The sequence below is a fragment of the Pieris brassicae genome, chromosome 7, assembly GCF_905147105.1.
Source record: "Pieris brassicae chromosome 7, ilPieBrab1.1, whole genome shotgun sequence".
In the NCBI taxonomy this organism is placed as follows: Eukaryota; Metazoa; Arthropoda; class Insecta; order Lepidoptera; family Pieridae; genus Pieris; species Pieris brassicae.
In genome coordinates this window covers 17,674,083-17,698,112 of record NC_059671.1, presented here as the reverse complement: position 1 = coordinate 17,698,112, position 24,030 = coordinate 17,674,083, and the positions used below count along the sequence as shown (strand labels likewise).

Genomic DNA, 24,030 nt, shown 5'->3' with positions numbered 1-24,030 from the left:
AAAACCATATAAAAAGGGTTCTAACAGTGTAGGCCCCTAGCCATCATTATCTATTGCCTTAAAAAATGATTACGAAACAGATACAGAAATCTGAGGCCCAGACCTTAAAATGTTTTATAAAACGGGGTAACTTCAAATAAGATTCCATTAGACCTAAATAAAATGTAAAACTGTTGAAACGTATTGCACTACAACATGTACGATTGTGTATATATAAAGTTATGTGTATATGTAAAACTATTAAAGTAGTCTTTGTGTATGTACTTGAGGAGTTTTATAAAGAATACTTTAGGAAAGTGCTTTGTGACTACCACAATATTGAAAATAATATAGAACCATAGTATTGTCTTTTGTTAACATAGCTTTTACACATTAAGAAATCTTTTTGAACGGATTCAAGCTATGTATAGGTTTACCTATACATAGCTTCAATCCGTTCAAAAAGTGTTTTTCTTAATATAGAACCATTTCTTACCGTAGGCCCATGATGCCTTGATCAAGAGATGATTTTAAATGCAATATATTCGCAATTGTAAACTTTTTCTACTTCTATACATACTATTATTTAATTTAAACCTTGTCTTGTCCACCTTAAACAAGAAAACCTATAAAAAATCAATAGAGCTAGAACCTTTTTAGGCCTGGGCCTCGGGTTTCTGTATTTGTTTCATGATCATTTGTTAATCTACTAGGCGAGTAGATCAGCGTTGTGTGCCTGACGCACGCTGTCAACTTTTGTTTTTTTGGGTCTAAGGCAAGCCGGTTTCCTCACGATGTTTTCCTTCACCGTTCGAGCTAATGTTAAATGCGCACACAGAAAAAAAACCATTGGTGCTCAGCCGGGGATGGAACCTACGACCTCAGGGATGAGAGTCGCACGCTGAAGCCACTAGGCCAACACTGCTCTAAAGAAAACCAATACAATTATTAATAAATCTGCAATGAAATAAAAAATCATATGCAAAGTCACGCAAAAGAATTAGGTACGCATTTACGTTATCAGCATCGCAAATTTAACATTATACGAGAGTCATTTCCTTCCCAGCGTTAAACGGATTCAAATGTGAAAATGTTAAAATAAAGTGTTGCGTATAGATGTGCGAAAGGTGATTTCTAGTAGATATGACGTCACTCAAGCATGGCGTCAACTTAAGCCGGAGGGCCTGCAGGCGAGCGTTTGGTCTTTTCACCGCTGCTGCTCTTTTGACTGTCGCAAACACAAATCCTATTGAAGTAAGTAGATTATTATTATTAAGCCTTTATTGCTGACACCCAGTAACACTTATTTAAGTTACATAAAAACAACTTAATTCCAATACATAAATAAAACTTAATCTAAAATATAATAAGTAAGTAGATAATAAATTATAACTAAAGTACAAACGAGGCTTTTATTGCATGTGATTTTATGAAAAACAGAATACGTTTATTTAAAACTAAATAACTGTAATGTTCTATATTTTAGCAAATATTTATTTATTTATACTTTGTTACCATAATATACATAAATATACGAACAAAAAATAAAAAGTAAGTAGGTTACAAAAGTTATTAAATAAAATATAAATATAAAATAAAAGGCTTTAATCTAATTCTCATGTAAGGTATAAATGAAATATTTATTATTTTTTATATATATATGCTTTCTAATATGCCTTATAATAAATTGCAGGGCATTTCTGACCACCGTAGAATGCTAGTTCTATTACATTACAATTGTTATTATAAAATACAAAACAAATAGAAATTTTATGTGAATTTGTAGTGCAAACGAATTTATGAGTTTATGAGTTACTACTGAAAAGTTGACTGCGGTAAAACGTGCAACTCACTGCGTACAACCATATATTCAACAATTGCAGGGCATTTCTGACCACCGTAGAATGCTAGTTCTATTACATTACAATTGTTATTATAAAATACAAAACAAATAGAAATTTTATGTGAATTTGTAGTGCAAACGAATTTATGAGTTTATGAGTTACTACTGAAAAGTTGACAGCGGTAAAACGTGCAACTCACTGCGTATAACCATATATTCAATGCTTAGTTCGTTTTAGTACTAAATTAGTTTTGTGCGTTACCGCCAGAGGCTCTGTAAGATTCTTCATACGACTTTGTGGGTAAAGAGGACAGTTGTGGTATTTGAGTTCGCTGCATTGCTACCTTTATTATTACGCTTCCTTTTATCTTGTTGGTAACACTTTCAGCTCATTATAATTCTACAATAATCGTTGATAGTTTATGTAAAATAACTAACAGTCAATAAGGTTTGAATTGATTTAATAAATGAGATGACGCGTAGGAAATAAGAATAAAATTCCTATATACGCTCGTTCCGCACAGACTATACAATAAAAATTCGCAAACATTGGTGTGCATTACTCATGGTTGCGATAAAGTTATACTCGTATGAAAATCGTTAATACGCCACTCAAGTATAGACATTTGATTGGCAGTTTATAAATATATAAAAGCAAAATATATTTTTATTGCACGTGTCCAACCACTTTAACGCTTTCGACCTTGCTCCATAGTATAATTGATTATACAAACGAGGATATGAACAAAACAAGTTATTAATTTCTGTGAAATTTCAGTACGTATATTTTATAAGGAAAGAAGAAGAAACTTTATTATAACAGGATATTTAGGACTGCATGTGTCGTGGGCAGCTAGTGTCTCTTCCTTTTGATATGTTAACGGTACTTAACAATAATTTCTACATAACACTTACATTTTATAATTAAACTATTATAACACAATAAGTAAGTAGTAGTAGTACATTTCCGTTTCAGCGTAGGACAGGTTGAAATTATGTGGTTTTAATTTTTGTGACTGTATAAAGATGCGAATCTTTAATTGTTTAAAAAAATGTTTTTAAGAAAGTGAATAAAGATAAAAGGGCCTGTGAATGAGAAAAAGCATTATATAAGTTAAGATTACACAGTTTAACGATTCCCGTTGGAAATCTAAGATAAAGTTAAACCGTACAGTCATACGTGTATAAATGAATATTGTACTTAATAATCATTTAGAACTTCAGTCAAACCATTGAACTATTTACCTTAGACAAGGTCTCCGTAACTTGAGATAATTCTCAAGAGTAAATTCCGCGACAAAGCAAGGTCAAGAACGGCAGCTGGCAAGAATTCAGCAAACTGCAACGGTATTTTATTTGAACAATGAGAGCAAGTAATATCGATTTTCTAGCTTCTAAACAAATCCTTGTTTGTACGCTTAGAAAATCTTAGTTTTGATTAGTAATTAGCCAATAAAATATGAAAAATAATTATAGTTTTATTATAAGTAATTATAAAAAAATGATTGAATTATTTACAATTGTTTTATTATATACCAATAGTTAACTATAAATACAATTTATTTTATAAATCATCCACATGCAATTTTGACAAATGTTTAATTTCGAAATCTGTGAGACGTCTTGTCCCTTAAAGTCTTCTACATAAATTTGCCAAGTCCTAGTCAAAGGTTAAGCAAATTAAGAGTTCAACTAATGTATATAAATATGTTTCAAATAAACTTCTTTCCATGGACTCCTTTTTTCGCTTTTGCCATATTTAAATATATTTATTTATGTAAATTGTAAAGTTGCTTTTAAATATCGTCGAATAAAACTTATAAGCCTGTTTTTATTGAATAATTTGCTTTGAAACGACAGAGTTCTTTGTCAATTCCAGCAATTCTACTTATTTAGATTTACTAAATAATAATTCATTGGCTTAGTCATGGATAGATACTTACTATGGCACTAACGTACGTTCAGAAAGTTCGATATCGATTGAATACGGACACAGGAATATGCCCAGTCCATGGCTTTCTGATGTATCAGGTCTTCAAACACCAATTAATTGGTTATATAATTTATTATTACTTCATTTTATTCATTATATACTTTGGAACTTAAACAAATGCATAAATATTTTATTTATGTGTTTAAGATTATTGATATTAATGTATTACCTACAGAGTACGACAAAATCGAGTCCGTCCATTGCAGTAGATGGGATCTCAACGTATCCGGGCCTTGGCTTTGGGCCCATGGGCCCTGTGGCCCCTTTACCTGGAGAGCCGCCGGGGACCCAATTGCGTCAGAAGCAAGAAATCACCACAGCTACCCCACCAACAGAAGAGCCGAAGAAAGAAAGAACCCTTGTAATAGCAGCGTTTGAATTTCATCGTGTAGAAACACCATTCTTGATTGGATTATGGATTTTCTTTGCGAGTATTGCCAAAATAGGTTAGTATTATTAATCCTACAACATTATTTACATGGACTACACTGTGAAATAATGTGTATATGTAATTGCCTGTATTGTGTAGAGAGTGGAACGTTGGAACAAAGAAATATTTTTCTTGAATAAACGTTTAATACTCAGTAAATTTGTAAGGTTTACGTAACGTCGAAGGTTAACTGGACAAAACAAATATTTATTTCATGATGTTTGTTGATATTTCAGACGTAAAATTAAAATTTTAAAGCGTCGGTTATACACATAAAATATTTTTCTCCTCCAAATTACCACATGTTTGATATAAAATTGCTTCTCAATGTTCTTTCTTCGAGTCAGAGTTTAGAATACTTTGATAGCTCAGTCGAGATTTTCTTCGTCTTTTCACAGAGGATTTCTTATGTTTACTCTTTATAAAACTTTTTCGTGAGCTCGCAGTGTACAAAATGCTTTGCGATTTTCTTCTTTTCTTATTTGAGTCTTTATTTGTAGTTATACAGTACTCCAAAATAGGGTCTTTCAAAGAGCAATTTGCTATAATGGGAGAGATTCTTGGCCTAAAACCTGTAATTATTTCGGAATGTGGTTTTCTATCCGTACCGTGAGACGGACAGTGGCTGTCGATTTCAAGAGAGCTGCTGGAAATTGAGGTCCGTTCAACGCCAGACACAGGGTTTGTGTACTTATCCTCATATCGAAGGGTATGATAATTAGAGAAATAGTTGCCCATTTGCCCTGTATCTTCTTCAAATGAAACATTTGATGTATTTGATTGTAACAAATTACTGCATGGAATATGTTTATTACGAAATTGACAACCAACATCTCTAATATATATGATAACATCTTCGCTCTCATTTTTCTTTGTTGTCTTAGTGTCGTCACACTTGCATTCAGCGCATTCATATTGACACGATTTATTAGTTTTAGGACACGTGCATGACATCGGGGAATGCTTATTGGTTGGCGATTGGTTTTGATTAGGTGAAAATGTTGGAGAAGTACGAGTCAGCTTTGGTGTCAAAAAAAAAGTAGGTCCATAATCGTTAGCATATTCACAGGGGTTGTGAGTTGCATGGAAGTGTTGCTGGATATTATTCCCCACTGATTCGTGCTCATAGACCGGTACGTACGCAGGAGTTGAGTACATGTGATGGCACTTTAGACTATCTTCTTCGTTAAGCGGTTTATTTATCAGCTCATCGTAGTCGATTGTCTTGGAAAAAGGGATACAGAGAGGTAAATTTACACAACGAGGCCGATGAAGACATGGTGGGATGTACTCACAGTTGTTACTCAGTACTCTCATTCTTTGGCAGGAAGGTACCACCGTGCACGGAGGGTGATGTCTACAAGCTTTTGTGATTTTAATTGTTCTATTATTTTTAATTTTGGATTCCATTTTAAAACATTTGGTACTATTTCCGAAAGGTTGTTCAGATGGCAGTATTTGGCATACCGGCACCAGTTCACATGGGGGGTCATGACTACATACGTCTCCATCAACTTTGCTCCTTTGGCTAAAACTACTTACGTATGACTGTTGACCAGGAGAGGTGTTTTCCTGAATATGAGAGAAAATCATGTGATCGTCTTCTTCCGTTATAATTGGTATTTCAATTCTTTCTTTACATTTCGGACATATAATTTGTCTCGATTTCTTATAACACTTTTGCTTGGGGCTATGATTGCACCGCATTTCATGACATGTATGCTTGGACATGTTTTTATGGTAAATAGATTGGGGTGACATTTGATTGGAGACTCGCGCTACATTGTATTCTGGAAGCATCTCACTTCTTGTGGGACTAGTGACTTTATCCACAAGACTCTTGGTTTTATCCTTTGTGGTATTTTTTTTATAATAAGATGCTGTATTTTTTAAAGTTGTAACTTGATTAGATGCTGTTACGGTTTTACTATTTTTAGCTAAATCCGTAAGGGACTTTTTATCTGTACATGGACAAGCATATGAAAATAATTGACAAGGACAGGGATCATCACCATTTTGATCGTTGTGTTTGAGTCTTCTTCTCCTTTCTTCTGACATCGGTCTAGTATACTCGGTTTTGTATTTAGAATATGACCAAAATTTTTGATCCCTTTCATGAATACGTGTAATATTCGGGGTTGAATAATCGGTATTATTTAAAAACATATCTGAAGAAATAAGCGAGTTGCTTTTTGTAGGCTTTTTTATTCTTCTATTAATGGCTACACTGTCTCTTGGTGTCATTTTCGCCTGGACTTCGGTCGTACATTCTTGGACAATAGCTTTCGATTTTGCTTCAAAACCAGTAGTATTGTTACTTTTCTTTGCATTATTTAATAAAGTGTTATTAGTGGATACTTCGAAGTCAGCAACACAGTCATATGAGTGCCTCTTTGCTAAATTATCCAGATCGTAGAATAGTGTGCTGGTGGAACGAACAACTGATTTGTCACTGGATCTCTTGTTTAATGCATGATATTTTTCACTTGTGACATATGGTGTTTGATAAAGTCTGATAGATCCTCTTACCTGAGAATACTTTCTATGGGGATCGCCAGAAAGTTCATGAATAGGACATGTTTTTCTATGCTTTGAATGATGACCATCATTTCCAGTAGGTGCATAAATATCGTAAATACTTGTATGGGATTTAGCCGTGTGAAGTCTTGCGTTACAAGACGAATCTAACACGATTGCCATGCTGGTGACATATTAATTTATTTTTTAATTTTAAGAATAAAAATTTAAACAAAAAACTCACATTTCGCGATCAAAAGAACAACTAGACTAGATTTTTTTATAAGTTACTACATTTGCAATGGTATTTAAACATTAAGTGATAAATTTGACATTTCATTTGTCAGATAAAATATTTGATACAGAAGAAAATAAATAAGAATTAAAGACTAAAAATTGTAAATTGGTCTGAATATACTACTTATAATTTAATTAGATACATATATTGACTTTATTAAATCCAATATCCACGTAGGAGTAATTAAACTTTTGTTTCAGGATTCCACATGGCTCCTAAACTGTCAAAAATGTTCCCTGAATCCTGCCTCCTTATATTCGTGGGGGTGCTGATTGGAGCTCTGCTGCTAAGCACTCATAGTGTCCACGTACAGCCACTTACACCAGACACATTCTTTCTCTACATGCTGCCGCCAATAATCCTAGACGCTGGCTACTTCATGCCCAACAGGTTATTCTTTGACCACTTGGGTACAATACTTTTATTCGCTGTCGTTGGAACAGTATTCAATACATTGACTATTGGTAAGTCATAAGAGCATATATATTTAAAAGGCTACATTTTGACCCAAAATTTTAAATGCTTCAGAAGTGGAGTAGAGAATGGTGTAGACATAATACATTTACATTTATTTTATTGATATTTTATTATACGTTATGCTTTGAGAGGAATCGAACATCGAAAATTGTTTTCACAAAAAAGATAGTCTATTTATAAGATAGTTCTATTTTACCCACGTTTTAAGGTACTGGAGAAAACATATATTTTTTCTTCTTTGATTTTTTTGTCACCTTTCATGCTGTGCAAAGATTAAAGATTACAGATTAAGCTAGTTTTAAAATATCTCTATCATTGCACATAGCTAGTATAAATATAAAATTCTTCAACTAACTTTATCTCCACTAAATAGACAATAGACTATTATTATGAGGCTCCATATGAAATACAACCTTCTTTGGTATTTATTCGAACCTTGACTACAAATTAACTCTATGTTTGTAGGTCTATCCCTCTGGGCGTGTGGACAAACAGGCATGTTTGCATTCCAAACCCCGCTACTGGACATGTTACTGTTCTCAGCTTTAATATCGGCTGTGGACCCGGTCGCGGTGTTAGCTGTGTTCGAAGAAATTCATGTTGACGAAATTTTGTATATAGTAGTGTTTGGAGAATCCCTTTTGAACGACGCAGTAACGGTCGTTCTGTATCACATGTTCGAGGCTTATACGTATGTATCACGTGACAGTTCCCACACTATACTATTGATTGTACGGTTTTGTTCTATTTTTTAGGTTTGTCTTATCTATGAAGGCTCGTGATAATTTATGCGTCAAATTCAGAGTTTAATACAAGTGGGCGAACCTAGGCCCACCATGATATTAAAACGTTTTGAGATGGATAGTTAAGGGTGCCAATTGGCTCGAAATAAGAGGTCATGGCTGTAGGTAGAGCTTGACACATGCCATCGATTTCTTATATACCCTATCTAGTCGCGACTGAATGAACTTCCAAACATCTAATCTTTTACATTGTTAACGTATAGAAGTCCGATTTAGCGCTAAGATTCTTATGACATATTGATCACCCTATGTATTCTATGACTGTACAAGCGTGTCTGTGGCACATAGAAAATAAATTAGTACACAACCGGTTTAAACGTATGGCCACAGTTCAAATTCGCCTGCTTAACCACTTGTCTAAATAATGATGTGTTATAAAAGAACATACTGTTACTGACAATGACGTCTCATTTTCCCATAGATCGTTTGGTGCATTGAACCTTAAATATTATATTGATAACTTCTACCAGTTAAAGTATACATTATAAATATTTATTTATTGTATAAATGATCTTAATAGAAAGGAAGTCGGTGTGGTGGAAACACAAAATGTACACAGTTTTTCTTTCTAGTCTGACTAGTGACATATAAACTATAACAATCAAACCATTAAAATTGCGTAAAACGTCATAAACCAATTGAAACATTGACGCTCCATAGATAGCCGATGCAAGAAAACTGTTTTTGATGAGAATTCTCATTCGAATACAGGATGTGTTCTTATGTTCGAATATGTATTAAATGACGATGATATCTGATTAGCATAATTTTTGTTATGCATAATTTATAATTGTTTGATTTATGTAATATTTTTTTAAATTAAATTTAATATTGTTTCTTGTTATATAAGTAAGAAGTGTAGACGGTAGCGAGTTTATTACATTTAATAAATATAAATAAATTATTGTATTTGAGTAATAGAAATTCGGTTTTTTAGTTTTCTACGTGTTACTGAAAGACAATGCCCATTACTTGTTATGAAAAGATTTAATTTCAATTTCGTTTATATTATGCTTAAGTTAGTGTTTGTCGAATAAGTGTTAATGTAAATAAATAAACTCCAGTTTTCAACAGAAATAACATTCAGCAGCTATGAAGTTTATAGTATGTTAGAATAACGCGTTTACAATTAAACACTTGTGATTTAGATTCTGTTTTTTATTACAGTGAAATGGGACCATCAAAATTGATGTATACAGACTTTCTCGCTGGTTTCGGATCATTTATAGTTGTGGCCTTCGGTGGGACGTGTATTGGGGTGGTGTGGGGTTTTGCAACTGGCCTCGTGACACGATTCACCCATGAAGTTAGAGTTATTGAACCGATTTTCATCTTTGTAATGGCTTACCTGGCGTACTTAAATGCTGAGATGTTTCATATGAGCGGGATACTTGCGTGAGTAAAATATTACATAATCGCTTTTTAACGCTCCAAAATGTGTTATTTATTGTATTATTTTATATTTACGTCCATCATAAACAAGGCGTACAATGCTGTTTGTCGAACTGTAAATTATTTAGACAAAAAAACATTTCTTTATCCAGGTAAAAAATCACGTTGTCCATGTACACCTATCTTCATTAATAAAAGGGACAACTAATTGTAAAATTACAGGAATTCACTTGAATAAAAAAGTTTCATCAAAATCGGTCCAGGGCTTGGGTTTAATTACAAACGCACGAACAGAAGATTTATAAAGATTCAGCCGAATGAAAAGAACAATTTAAGAGACGACAAGTATAATTTATTAACATTAGCTTCGTTTCCTCAATTCAATTCAACGTTTGTGTAATTAATTTTGTTTCAGAATTACATTTTGCGGGATAACAATGAAGAATTATGTCGAAGCCAATATATCGCACAAATCTCACACAACAATTAAATATACAATGAAAATGTTGTCGTCATCTTCTGAAACTATCATTTTTATGTTCCTCGGGGTTGCTACTGTGAATAATAATCATGTTTGGAACACTTGGTTTGTTCTATTGACCATAGTTTTCTGTTCCGTGTTTCGTATTATAGGTATGTATTGTTTTTATTGCCCAGATAGCAGCAGCTATATCTAATTTACAACAATTCAGAGTTGAAACTATAGCGATAGCGTTAACTATAGGAATGATAGTTTCGCTATTAAAATTATATAAATTTTTGACATTGCGCTAAGTCTCGACTTTATAGTTTGACTTAATCGCAAGACACCTCTGAGCGACAGCCCGCGCAAAAATGAGCGCTAATGAAAGCTTATTTTAATTAAAGTATTTTAAGAGAAATACGTGTGTAAAGTTGTATTATTATTTTCAGGGGTGTATATATTAAGCGCGGTAGCGAATAAGTTTAGATTGCACAAATTAAAAACTGTTGAAAAGTTCGTCATGTCTTACGGGGGTAAGTTTAGCTGTGATTAATTTAAATAAATCCCTAAAATATTTCTGAAATGTCATTCTGCATTTTTTTACTTATTAATTGATTCAAGAGCATAGTGAAATAGTTACAAGCCTTACAACTATCTTGTGAAGACGTGGTTATAAAGAAGGACAAACAGAGTTGCCAGTTTTTCTCACCTTCCTTTGAGAACTGGCAGGAAATATACATTAAGAATCATTGAATTTTCTTTCTCTTGTAAATATATATATATACAATTGTTTACGCTGACGCTCCAACCTACGCTACAGCCTATTTACTAATTTATCTCAATATCTTGGCCTCAGATTTCCGTATCTCTTTCGTGATCTTAGTGAATTCTAAATTAGCAAGTAGGTAGACGTTTGTGCTTGACTTCGCCGTTTTCTAGTGATATTTTCTTTCATTATACGAGCGAGTGTAGAAGAAGAGAACTCGTTTGAAGCGCAACCGTGATTATAAGGTGCACGCTAAAGCCTAGGTTGGACACTTCTCAAATCTGCATAATATATTAAAATTAAAAGAGATTTTCACTCTAGGTTTAAGAGGTGCAGTGGCATTTGCATTGGTGCTATTAATAGATCCAAAAGTGGTGAAACTACAACCCATGTTTGTGACGACAACTATAGCGGTCATCTATTTCACCGTTTTTATACAAGGAATCACGATAAAACCATTGGTGAAGATACTCAACGTAAAAACTGTGGAGAAACGCAAACCGACAATGAACGAGAGGATTCATGAAAGGGTATTACTATATTTACACTTTTATGTATTGTACATAAAAAATTACAAAACAATACATGGTGTAACGGTCTTTTTGGTTAAAATCAAGTTTTTTAGTGATTTTGGAATCTGAAATAAGTATTTTTTTTTAATTTTTTAATGTTCTGGTTTAATATTTTAAGTTGTCTGATATTTTCTATGTAAAATAGAAGGTAAGGATTGTCATGGGAACAATAAGCTTTAGAATTATTGTTTTATTAATTTTGAAGTACTTTAAGTAATAACTAGACATACATACATAAGCAATATAATTCAAAGTTTTTTTGGTTTAGTTCTTAATAATAATATTATGTTATTCATATTTAATTAAGAATTACGATAATATATATAGTTATTTTAAAAAAAAACATAAAATATATAAAATAACCATTTTCAGTAAAGTTTTTTATTAATTCGTAATTATAGAGCTAAAATTATGTATAAACATTTATTTATTTATTACAAAAAAGCATACATTATCCTTACAGACCTATACCAATACGATATTGACGAGAAACATTAAATAATTAAAATATAATTAGATATGTACATAACATTAAACACATAATTTACACAATATTGCTACTGTGTATTCACTCTGCGAACATATAAACATATCGATACTGTCGAAGACAGAGATAGAGGGGATCTGTACAACAGACCCTTGCCCTTGGTATAGCAAATAACCTAAAATGTATTGTTTAATTTATTTACAGTTTATGGATCACCTCATGGCAGGCATTGAAGATATTTTAGGAAAACATGGCAATCACCATATACGTGATAAGTTCAAGAGGTTCGATAATCGGTTTATTAGGCCATTTTTACTACGAAATTATCAGGTAATTGATATATACGCTAAAGTATAATTTTATGTTTACAACTTTAGCGATTTAAAAGAGTGACGGAAAGTTGATTTCCAGTTCTTCTCGTCAGTGCTACGCCCTTGATTTGAGAACTGGCAGTGCATATAGATTCTGAACGATTATATATTTACAGATATTCGTACATTAAGTTACCGATATGAATTAATGATATTTAGATTTTCAGTCTTACTAAGTACGGATGTATTGTAATCATGCAATATGGCGGGAAATAAAAATACACTAAAATAATAACTTAACATTGTTCTATTTGTATTGAAAAAAATGTTATAATAATATTTTGTCATACCAAACTCTTGTCATAAATTACGTATTCAATCTACCGAGACATTTATATTGCTCGCGTAATTTTAATAAAAAACTCTACAACTTATAACAGATAAAAAAACTTTCTTACATGTATATGTTGCTTAATGAGAGTTTTAATGTGTAATATTTTTGTTAGGGTGCCGAGCCAAAGATTCTAGAAACATATTCCAAGTTGGCTATGAAAGATGCTATAGAGTACATGCAGAGAAACGCCTCAACCATTGGAAACATTTCCGGGGCTGAGTCAATGTCGGCTATATTTAAGAATTATACTAATGCCAATTTAAATGGAAGGTACGTCTTCTCTAAATCAGATCTCTCTAGTTTTATCAGCTTGTAGCCTAGAATGTCCAGTATTACTGCACCTTCTGCGTTATAAAAATCATAACTCTAAGGAGTCGTCTATAGTCGTCTAATTAATTATTTTATACAAAATCAAAATATATAGATGCTAAATATTTTTAAGATCTCCTTTGCCATAAAGCTAAAGATTATTGTTAACAACACAAATTAGTACGACTGACAACTGAAAAAAGGACTGTGATAACTGTTATTTGCTTTTTATTGGACGACTTTGAAAGCGACGTAAACCAATTGCGTCAATAGATTTTGTTTTGGGATTTTATGAACTGGTATTTACAACCTTTAGGTAAATTGCGTACTTATACAATGGTTACAACAGATAATGCTGTTTGTAAGTCTAATCTCATTATAACGTAGTACCTTTATGCATTTACACCAGATCAATAAACACCTATATATTGTGTTTAATTATTGCATACTATTGAATAATAAATTGTAAACTCTGCTCTGTTTTCTTTGCATTTCTTTGGGACTTGTAATTTGATATTGGACACGTTATTTTATACTTTATATTAAAAACAGTAAGCCATTTTGTTCTTGCGTTATTTATTAACTAATCAAAATGTATTTTTGTCTTTTGCACTGATATCTGTGTTAATATCAAATGAAGAAAACCTCTTCATAATTGACACCAGTTGTAAAACTACCAAGTAGGAAGGACTCGTAATTTGATATTGAAACGTTGTTAAAGACGTTATGATAAATTTTAAAGTATAGCTCGTATTAAGTTCTTACGTACATCAATTACTTATCAATCAACTAATCCAATATTGTTTTGCAGTCCAAGTTTCAGTCAATTAGATTCGTCTACGTGGAACATAGATATGCAAGAATTGGAATACAATCCGTCCAAAAAAGATCTGACCGATGCAAGAATTCACCACCTACTCGCTGAAGAGTTGTGTAAACCTTATAGACGGGTAACTATTTGAAACAAAACAATTATTCTGCTTTAGGAAATGGTTACAGCCCCCATGGGTCACACCTGCAAGCTCTTTAAATACTTTACCACTAAATCGGATATATTTTTATTATCAAAAAAAAGTCTTGTAAAATTAATTTTCCATATTTAGTTGTCCCAGTTTAAGTGTTCGCTGCAAACTTAAACTGTATTGGATGTATTTATATTGTATATTTTGTAATATTTATTGGCAAATAATATTTTATTATTAGATTTTTTCGTAACAACTAAAGTTGTTACTTACAAATTTTCGACTATTACAGCATCGTCGTTTGAGCTACAGCCGTCACGCTGTGAACGACCGCGATTTGGGCATGCAAGTGAATTACAAAACGCACATGAATATACGTCGATTAGTCGGTGATAGAAAACATCACCACAAGCGCAGTAAGCGTGGGAAACAGGTGAGGGTAAATAAATATTTTTATTACATTTATTTACAAATAGCTTGTTAGTCAATAAAAATAAAGTAACATAACTTTTCAATCCGTAGGATTCAAATTGATTCAAATTTAGAATGTGAATATTGTTAGTAAATGAATCAATTACCAAAGAGATCGATTACGAAAATTTTATGAAAATACTATTGGCTGCAAATAAAAAGAAAATGAAACCAATAAATGTTCCAAAAAATATTTCTTAGTTCTATTTATTGTTCAAGAGAATTAAATGCATTAAACGATAAGCAATTGATATGAAGATCTACTTTCTATTAGTCTAATTTCTGCAAGTCAGTGCCAAGTAATAATAGTCCAGTATGTATTTATCGTTTATTTCGTTAGGCAACTCTTGTTCCCTATGTTGGCTTGAAATAAGCCGCGCTGGGACTAATTTCAAAGCATTGTGTAAAAGTAAACACATTTGCATAGTTTTTTGAAACACACATTCCTTCCTTTTGTTTTTATTTGTACGTTCCCAATTGTATCGTACCATAAATAATTGGAATACGTGTATAAATTAGTATTGGGCGTCGCTAGAGACTGCTACTTCATAACGTAATTTTTTTACAATTATAGGTTTAATAAAATACTGTCTGTCTATATTTTCATAAAGCGATAATTGTGTAATGAAGCGTTAAGTTAAGCGTGAAGTACATATGTACTGTAATAACTCTTCAAACGCAAACGCGTATTTATATATATATAGTATAGCAATACTATATTAATTAAATAATTATTTTTTAATTTTAATGATTGTCGCAAATATCTTTTATATTTCTTGTCAACGACGCTACTCTATTTGAAAATAGAATCTACATTGTTTCGTTGCCGTTCATCTACATTATCTACGAAAACGTTAATATGTGTAGGTCGATTATTTGATTTAAGCAACATAATTTGTTCGAATGGCATAAATTATGTCTTGGACCGTTGCCAGGAAAGACGATCCGTTTGACGAATAATGAAGTCATTTTCGGATGTAAATGATTCCTTTTTATAAAGAAATACTGTTTGATTTATATCCTAATCCTACAGCTAACATAAATTAGCAATAAGAAAAGCAATACTATAGAGTTACTTATATAATATTATAAATTTGCTCATGGTGCAGGTTTTCTATGTTCTTATTTTGTTGTAAGTGTAATGTAGTATCGTCCTACGGGCTCTCATGACCGTTTTGTATTAGGGATTGTTAAGAAAACACTGTTTAAACGGATTGACGCTATGTATTATTATAATAAACTTATAATTATTTACATAGTTCTAAATTTAATTTTTTCCAACGTTTTGCGTGCCTTACAGCGTGCATGGTCACGGTGACTGAAGACAAAAGGTGTTGAATGTCAAAAGTATCACAGCTGTAGAGGAAGTTGTGTTATCTGTATTTTTTCCCCGGAGTTGGTATCGACTAAAAGATACCAACAGAAATGGGTTTTTGCAGATATGACTCATGGTGTCCTCTATTTTCGCGGATTGTTTGTCTTGGGGTTTTAATTGAGAAATTATGGGATCCCAGGTGATCGATAATTTTAGGCCGTCTTCTCTATTGAATAAATACAGATAACACAACTTCCTCTACAGCTGTGATACTTTTGACATTCAACACCTTTTGTCTTCAGTCACCGTGACCACGCACGATGTAAGGCACGCGAAACGTCGGAAAAATTTAAATTTAAAACTATGTAAATAATTATAAGTTTATAATAATAATACATAGCGTCAATCCATTTAAAAAGTGTTTTCCTAATGTGTAAAAGCTATGTTAACAAAAGACAATACTTAGGGATTGTTATTTCCCAAACCTTTAAAATCAGAGAAGATTTATTTAAATTTAGAATGTGAATTTTGTTAGTATATGATTCAATCACCAAAGAGATCGAATACGAAAATGTGTTTTTTTATTTGTAAATTTTATAATAAACGTTCTTTTTCAGGATGGCAAAAATGTATCCTTCCCCGAATTCCAGCAAAATGGTTCGGCCAAACAGTTCACGCACGGTAAAAAAAAGTATTATAGATTAGGTACTTAAATAAATTACTTACTAATATCACGAGTATCAGTCGCATGCACGCGTTGGTTTTGGTAATTTTTTTTTTTATTTACGCCATAGATGATTTTGTTGCGACTGTGTTGTGCTTTTTTTACACGAAATACTCGTTTTAGATATGCTTTTTTATGTTAAATGCAGCTTTTAGTTTTGCACGTGCTCACAATAAAGTTCTTAAATAAACATTACACACAATAATATGTAAATATCTTGGGTGTTGAGTGAAGCTTTCCTTTCAGATTATATTGATGAAGTGTTGCAAGAAGATGATGAGACTCCACGGCGGGACAATGACGATGGTGGTATTACCTTCACTGCCAAATCACCACGTAGGTATTTTGCATGACTGTGCTCCCTTTGAATTTAAACTTGTCTAAACTTTGTAAACCATACTTCGTATTATCGCGGGAGTAGCTTATATGGAGAACTTGGCGGATCAATATCAAAAATATGTATCTTAATAATGCCTATTGTATATAACAAATCATTAATCATTTATTAACAATACAGTCTTTTTTTAGATCGATATTATTGAATTGATACCCCGTATTGAGTAGGACCGTTTTAATTAAATGTAATTTCATAACGCTATTGTTATATTATATTCATAACTAATATTTTGTGTATATTTTTAACACTATGTATAAAACTTCGTTTAAAATTTAATGAATCCAAGTTTGAATTCAGAATTTGATGTTGTGAAAACTTGTTTGCTGCTTAATTACTTTTTTTTTTTTATATTACAGAGGACATACTTTTACTAAAATTAAAATTTACAATAATCGAATTTTCCATTTAAGTATATTTTGTTTAATATTTTAAGCATGCCTATTTTCTTTGTGACGGATATAAATATTTCTGTGCTTCTAACAGCACAGTGTTTTCATTTGTGCTAAACGCTTGTTATTTTTATTATGGCTAATTACTTCCGCCAGTTTTCTAACTACCCGCCATAGTTTTAATTGCTCTTTTTGCTTGTTCAATATCATTTGTTTCATTGTTTTCTTTCCCTTCTGGCATTCTTCATGATACAACTGGTAATTTTGGCAACTGGAAACAGCTGGATTTAAAGAAGTCAGTCCAACGTCTTCTCATAAGGAAAACAGTAGTTCTCTCCTGAACCAATTAGCAAATTTGCCCGGATTTAACCCCTTGAAGGCAAGGATCGTTAAACAATACGTTAAGACACCAGAGGAAATTCTACCGACAGCTGTTGAAAAGTCTTTACCGTGGAGAAGAGACCGATCTACTTACAACTTTGGTATGTGGACGAAACGTAGTTGGCACTTCTTGAGCGCTTCTCAGAACTTTGTTTTCGCGATGTTCTTTTGTTTCTCTAGTTCTATTTTCAATTTTGTTTCTTATTATATGGGTTAAGCCTAACACATGCCTTAACGAAAGTCGCTTTTGTCGTTGCGCATGGGTATCGTAAGTATATTTTTCGTTTTATTATTAGAACAAGAAATATTTACAGCACTAATTCATTGCATCACACATGCCATTTCCGTAATCACTACATATTATGTATTAAGAACTGCATTTCCATTGAAATGTTGCCAAAATTAAATTTAGCGGCGCGTGCTTGCACGTCCGATCGCTTATGACACATCTTCTAATGATTGGTTTTCTTTTAGTACCTAACGAAGATATACTTGAAGAAGATGAAAGGAGAATGTCGGACGACAACGGTAACTGCCACTTTTCATGTTCTTTTTCCGAAAAAATCTTTGTTTATTATTTTCATATCGCAACATTAGATTAGTGTAGTATCACGTCTAAATTATTGCTATAGATTAAAGAAAATTCCGTAAAACCAAAGCTAAATAATATTTTAATTACTGTACAGCTACGTTTGTAATTAAAGATATATCCTATATATTACTACGACGTAATAATATTGATTTTATACAGATACGTACATGGCTGTAATCGAACAAGCGAGAGTCGCAACCCCAACAGCAACGGAAACCATGTTGCCATGGAAACGAGATGACACAGAGGGTAGCGGCGCCCTTAAACAATCCGAATTTCCCTCTTGGGCCTCTAATAAGGAGTATCTGGCTTACAGTTCACCCTCGGCTACTTTTTTGGGTAAGATAATTAAATTGATAATATTGTATATACTGATAGATGTTTTATCATGTTTTCTACTCTCAAATGGATAAATATATATAATATAATAAGGACAAATATTAAATATCTTAAAGTACTTGTAATTTATTTAAATAATAAATGTTTTCTTAACTCTAATATAATCAAGTTAAGTGTAATATTTTGCATGCATTTGTCTTACCCACTTTTTAACATTGGCTAAAGGTTGGTATTGCATGTATGTCTTTAATTTTTGCACTGAATTCCAAATATAGCACTTTTTAACAATGTTTCCTCGCTATTTGTACCAAGACTTTGGCACATTCCCTAATATTCCCGACATTATTGAATATTCTCTAATATAGATAACTCAATCTTTTCGACTCATAGATATTTTTTTCTTCCTACCCATATACCTGTCGCAATCCCAATAGGTGGAATAGAGAAGCCAAAACATCCAAAATCTATCATAGGTCTATTCCGAAGAGAGAGTTGTAGTTCGACCCAGGGTGGAGGGGAGATACTTTTATCAGATTCGGAGGGAAAAGCAGATTCTCTCAAGGGTGATAGTTCTTCATCAAAGGGTGAACCATCAGCGGCGAGGCACCCGCCCAGCATGTTGTCAAAAAGGAGTACCAGCCTTGGTGGACCAAGTGTATTATTAATGGAGGACGTGGCTCATTCAGACCCATTAGGGGCGTCATCCAGACCTGCAAATATACTGCAAGGTCCACACCGGGGACAATGTAGAAGAGGATCTATGTTGGAGCTTACTGGGTAGGTGGAATACATGTTTAGGTTCACTCCTAAGTAGTTCATCCCGTATCTTCCCAATATGGCATGGGTAGGTAAATTTCCGCGTCTGTTACATTGATATTTTTTAACAAGTATAGCAAATTATAATAAACATCTACTAATATCAACTATCGGGAATTAATCTCCGGGTTATAGCTCATGTGCGTTAATCACTAAGCCTAGGTTGTCCTTAATAATTATATTACTTATTTATTTACACTTCATTACCTTCAATATAAATATAAAAACAGGTTACATAAGTTATTAGGCAACGGGCGGCCTTATCGCTAACAAGCGATTTGTCCCAGACAACCCTAGTATGGCAAAAGAAAATGAACTGAGGCTAAAATATAAGAAGTAAATGTAACACGAGAAATGTACCAACTAAAACTAAACAAAACCAAAATCTAAAATTTAAAAAAGAACTGAACTCCGCTATTTTCATTATATTTGCCAACGGATAATTAATAATTCATTTAAATATTCTTCAGGTCAAATAACTAAAAAGATCGTTAAACATCAAATCTAATTTTTAACACATTTTTTGTAGGTTTAATAGCATTTAACTTAACATTTCAGATCCCTATCAAGAGATGCCATCACCGAAGAGAAATGTAGCAAGTCCTTACCCGAGAGTGAGCGTATGGGGATCCGCCGCCTCGCTTTAGGCCAGCAAACCCTACCACGCGACTCTTTCAGCCGTCAGCATACCCTCACCTCAAACCTGACCAGCTCATCATCAGACGACTCTTCCGATGAGAACACCTGAGTATCAAGACGTGGTGACCAAGATAGGTTACCACTACTTAAATATAGGACCTTGGAATAAAGAATTGCATTTGCATTTACCACGCTAGACTAGCATTACAATGCGCAGACGCAATAATTATTAGATTGCTTTAGACTTAATAGCATGTTCAATAATATAAAATTAAAAAAATATTTTTCTTCTTATAGCAATTTATTTATTTTACAGACTAAGTAAAATGTTATGGTATCTGTGCGAAATGATGTACTGCATTACAGCCACTGCTCCAAGCTATTTACAGTGAATTCCAATTTACTAAAAAGAGATCTTAAACAATGTAATTAGGTACATTGAATTTTTCGTCTTTTCAATAATAGTGTTGTAGCTACGAGTAGAACCGTAACGTTTAATATTATATCATTGAACCTAGTAATGTTGAGGATAAGGTAAAAAAAATTTAGTAATATAGCTAATGTAATTTGTCCTGTAAATATGTTATTGCTTAGAAACATATTTTATCGTAGTTACTGAAAGCTGTTAAAAATTATTTACAAGTTACAGAACTATGTGATATTATAACAATCTGACGGGTTTTCGTAGGCAAATTTTATTTTCCAAGCTTAGTTTTCAAGTGAATCAACAGTATTTTTCTATAACTCTTTGTAATGTGCGTTGACTAAAGAATAGGTGAAGTAGACAATTTAGGTAGTATGTTAAATTATTGTAATTAATGGAACTTGCCAATGACAATACACAATTAATTATTGTAATGTTTATTTAACTTATCTTAGTAACGATTGTTTATCTATTAATTTGTATGAGCGGGAAACTTATACCAAAAACAGCAGAAGATACAGAACCAGCTCATAGATTATAAAAATATTTTAAAGTATAATTTGTATTTTTGTAGTGATTATTGAGAGCACGGTTTTAGGAAACATTAATTTATTGTAAACATTAGTAAAGTATATAGTGTATACGTAGAATATACTTAATTTAATATAGTTCCTGAATATATAAAAATATGTCATTGGCAAAGTCGGTCTTCTGTAGACATAATAAAACGATACAAACTAACCTATATTTATAGGTAATTTAACATTAATGCAATTTGATCCTTGGGTTATATTATTACGTTAAAATACTGATTCTTGTTTTCATACAAAAATTGTACCAAATACAATAATTGTGATATTGTACATAACATAATATTATTTAAAAAAAATGTAAGTACCCTTTAATCAAATAGATAAATTAATCAGGTACCTATAGGTTAGTGAATTGTAGAAAAGTTGACAATAGATTAGAAAATATTGTATGTTGTTAAACTTGCACCTTTAAACTTAACTTTACATTGACCCTTTTTTTATGTAAAAAAACTACTCAGAATAGTTTTTAGAAAAATGCTTTTAAGTTAGCTAATGAAGATAAAGTGTAACCTTTTGACACTTACCTGTAGGTAGATAAGAATAAGTTTTATGTTTTCATGTAAAATTTACATAATACAGTTTAAGCTTTTCTAATAACATCAGTGTGTCAATTGAATGATAATAGTGCCTAGTATCTATTAACCTACGAGATACAGCTCACACAGTACAGTGTTAGGTACGTAATAATTAATTATAATAGTGTGATAAATATGTAAAGAACTATTGAAATAAAATAATGATAAAAAAACGTTTTTTAAGACCTACAAATTAAAAACCTGATCTAGTAGTACGTAACTATGGGAATACTAAGGAACGTTTGTTTACGTTTCTTCTATTACGTTTTTATTTAGTAGAATTAGGGGTGGAACTCTGGAGACGTACGTATCGTAGCGACAATAATTCGTATAAAAATTAAAAAGATAGTGTGTGCAAAGTTGCGCGTGAAAGGTCGTCGGTTTATAATCGCACTTAGAATGATGTTAATTGTAGCTGATGTTCCACCTTTTAATGTATTAGCAAATTATGTCACACAAATTTTTATAAACTATTTTCGAAAGAAATTTTGTCGTCGTGTTTGATTTTTTTACGGCAAAATTCGTTGAAGCAGTCTGTCTTCTACGCCATTACTATATTAGTGTACTCTTTATTCTACGATAATATTACTTTAGAAAATATAATACATTCGATTGGATTATTTAAATTTTTGCTATAGGGTTGATTTTATTTGTTAATGAATTGGGCTTAAACGCCATCTAGGTATCACCACGGATACACTACACAGACGAAAACTATACTAAAGTATTGTCACAACTCTCTTGTCTATGAGCTAAAGCCATGTCACGTTTATAGACTAGAGCCTTGGCATTTGTCAGCTAACAAGTTGACACTTGACAGTAAAAGTTCACAATCTAATCAGAATCATAGATCAGCCATAAAAATTGAAATCAGCTTCTCGCTAGCTTGCTTCTTGATTGCTTGTTGCTTCGGGTTTTATTGATAAAAATTTCATGAAAGTAACGGAAAATGCAGTGTAACTGTAAAACTTTTCGTTAAAAGGTCGTAAATAAGTAAAACAAAAGTGTAAATAACGATCTTATGGTTAATATAGTGAATATGTGTTCGGAAAGAACTTCACGGGGATGAAACATACATAAGCTTTTATTTAGAAAAATAAAGAGGTGAGTGAATTTATTTATATTATATATCAAAATTGTAACATCTATCTGAATGTTGTAAAATATAATTATCGCCCATGAAGGCTGTCTTTACGTGGTAAAATTACCTTTCTAATGAGTAGTTGGCGGATAAACGCACTTACCTACATTTGTTTATATTGTCATTGTTGAACATTACTGTTAATGTTAGACAACTTTAATCATTTTAACCTGTGAAAAAGAAGTGCGCTATATCTTATTCTCAATTATGCCGATTATCTTATCGTATTATATGGATTTATCAGTTGAAGTAAGTAGGTATGTGAGACATTTTTTATTTGGAAAACAAGTTTTGTTTTCAAATTCCAACAGATTTATAAAATTTATATTCATGTTTGTTTTGAAATTAACTTTTTAATTTTTACTTTAACAGAAGTGGTAACTTTTTTAATGATAACTTTGTTAAAGTAAGTTTTATTAAAGTTGGTCATTCTGGCTTAGGTACATTTTGTCAAGATAAACCATATGTATTAGGTAATTTACAGGACAGAACAAATTCAACTTCTTGGTCATTTAGCTAAGACAACAACATCTAATTGTCATTTCAATAAATTATATGGCTACCTCAACTCATCTAGTAACATAATATCTAATTGTTATCAAGGACTAACAGTACTATCAGATTAATTAGAAAAATTGAAACTTGAAACTAATGATAAGTTTAATTAATGGTTGGTAAATATTTTACAATTGATACAGTCTATTAACTAACTTTAACTCTTTAACTAAATTTATTTTACTATTGCTTCCTGCTATAAATAAAGGGATGGCCTTAATAAACTATAGTTACTACATCTATATATGCACAACAGACTCGATCTATATTGTACATTTTTCAAACTGTCCTGACCTTTGTGTGTATGGTAAATTTATTATTTTATTTATGTTCTCAAACATCACATTATGTTAAAATGGAGACAACTATACAATTACGAAATAAGTAAGACATATGTCATGCTTGTATACAAATTACCAAAGAACATACGAATCGGGTCTATATTTAAGAATCAAAGTAATGAAGACCAAATATTTCATCATGACGGATTAGTCTATAGTATTTACTTAAAGCATAGTTACATACTGAATTGATCAAGAATCTCTTATTAGTATTGTTTCATTGTTTAAGATACTAGCAGAATGGAACATGCTGACCTGGTCTCTGAGATGGCACAAGTGGAGCATCTGACTACACAGGAGCGGCTTCACCTAGCCCGTAGGTGAGTAACTTAACTAATTTGT

The 24,030-nt window shown here is 32.1% G+C and overlaps 3 protein-coding genes across 11 annotated transcripts in view; 2 read left to right on the top strand and 1 right to left on the bottom strand.

Annotated features, from left to right (window-relative positions):
* The window catches only part of LOC123711624 (sodium/hydrogen exchanger 3), a 31,742-nt gene extending 9,937 nt beyond the window's left edge, over positions 1-21,805 (top strand). For 3 of the 8 annotated variants that reach the window (XM_045664254.1, XM_045664253.1, XM_045664255.1), the window contains exons 2-20: positions 1,046-1,233; positions 3,991-4,261; positions 7,261-7,524; positions 8,003-8,228; positions 9,508-9,735; positions 10,148-10,365; positions 10,645-10,728; positions 11,283-11,491; positions 12,225-12,350; positions 12,838-12,995; positions 13,846-13,984; positions 14,289-14,435; positions 16,400-16,487; positions 16,753-16,842; positions 17,574-17,774; positions 18,148-18,201; positions 18,425-18,604; positions 19,039-19,381; positions 19,979-21,805. In XM_045664254.1, the coding sequence (XP_045520210.1) occupies positions 1,123-1,233; positions 3,991-4,261; positions 7,261-7,524; positions 8,003-8,228; positions 9,508-9,735; positions 10,148-10,365; positions 10,645-10,728; positions 11,283-11,491; positions 12,225-12,350; positions 12,838-12,995; positions 13,846-13,984; positions 14,289-14,435; positions 16,400-16,487; positions 16,753-16,842; positions 17,574-17,774; positions 18,148-18,201; positions 18,425-18,604; positions 19,039-19,381; positions 19,979-20,168 (3,327 nt within the window). In that variant the 5' untranslated portion in view covers positions 1,046-1,122 and the 3' untranslated portion in view covers positions 20,169-21,805. The remainder of the gene's footprint in view (positions 1-1,045; positions 1,234-3,990; positions 4,262-7,260; positions 7,525-8,002; positions 8,229-9,507; positions 9,736-10,147; positions 10,366-10,644; positions 10,729-11,282; positions 11,492-12,224; positions 12,351-12,837; positions 12,996-13,845; positions 13,985-14,288; positions 14,436-16,399; positions 16,488-16,752; positions 16,843-17,573; positions 17,775-18,147; positions 18,202-18,424; positions 18,605-19,038; positions 19,382-19,978) is intronic. The other 5 variants (XM_045664258.1, XM_045664256.1, XM_045664257.1 and 2 more) reach the window with 5 other exon arrangements.
* On the bottom strand, positions 4,392-7,061 carry LOC123711625. Its single transcript, XM_045664261.1, has one exon. It carries the CDS (start codon positions 6,943-6,945, stop codon positions 4,570-4,572), a length of 2,376 nt encoding a protein of 791 aa, XP_045520217.1. The 5' UTR covers positions 6,946-7,061; the 3' UTR covers positions 4,392-4,569.
* Positions 21,806-22,530: 725 nt separating the features above from the next.
* The window catches only part of LOC123711628 (protein phosphatase 1 regulatory subunit 16A), a 35,997-nt gene continuing 34,497 nt past the window's right edge, over positions 22,531-24,030 (top strand). For both annotated transcript variants that reach the window (XM_045664264.1, XM_045664263.1), the window contains exons 1-2: positions 22,531-22,755; positions 23,918-24,008. In XM_045664264.1, the coding sequence (XP_045520220.1) occupies positions 23,929-24,008 (80 nt within the window). In that variant the 5' untranslated portion in view covers positions 22,531-22,755; positions 23,918-23,928. The remainder of the gene's footprint in view (positions 22,756-23,917; positions 24,009-24,030) is intronic.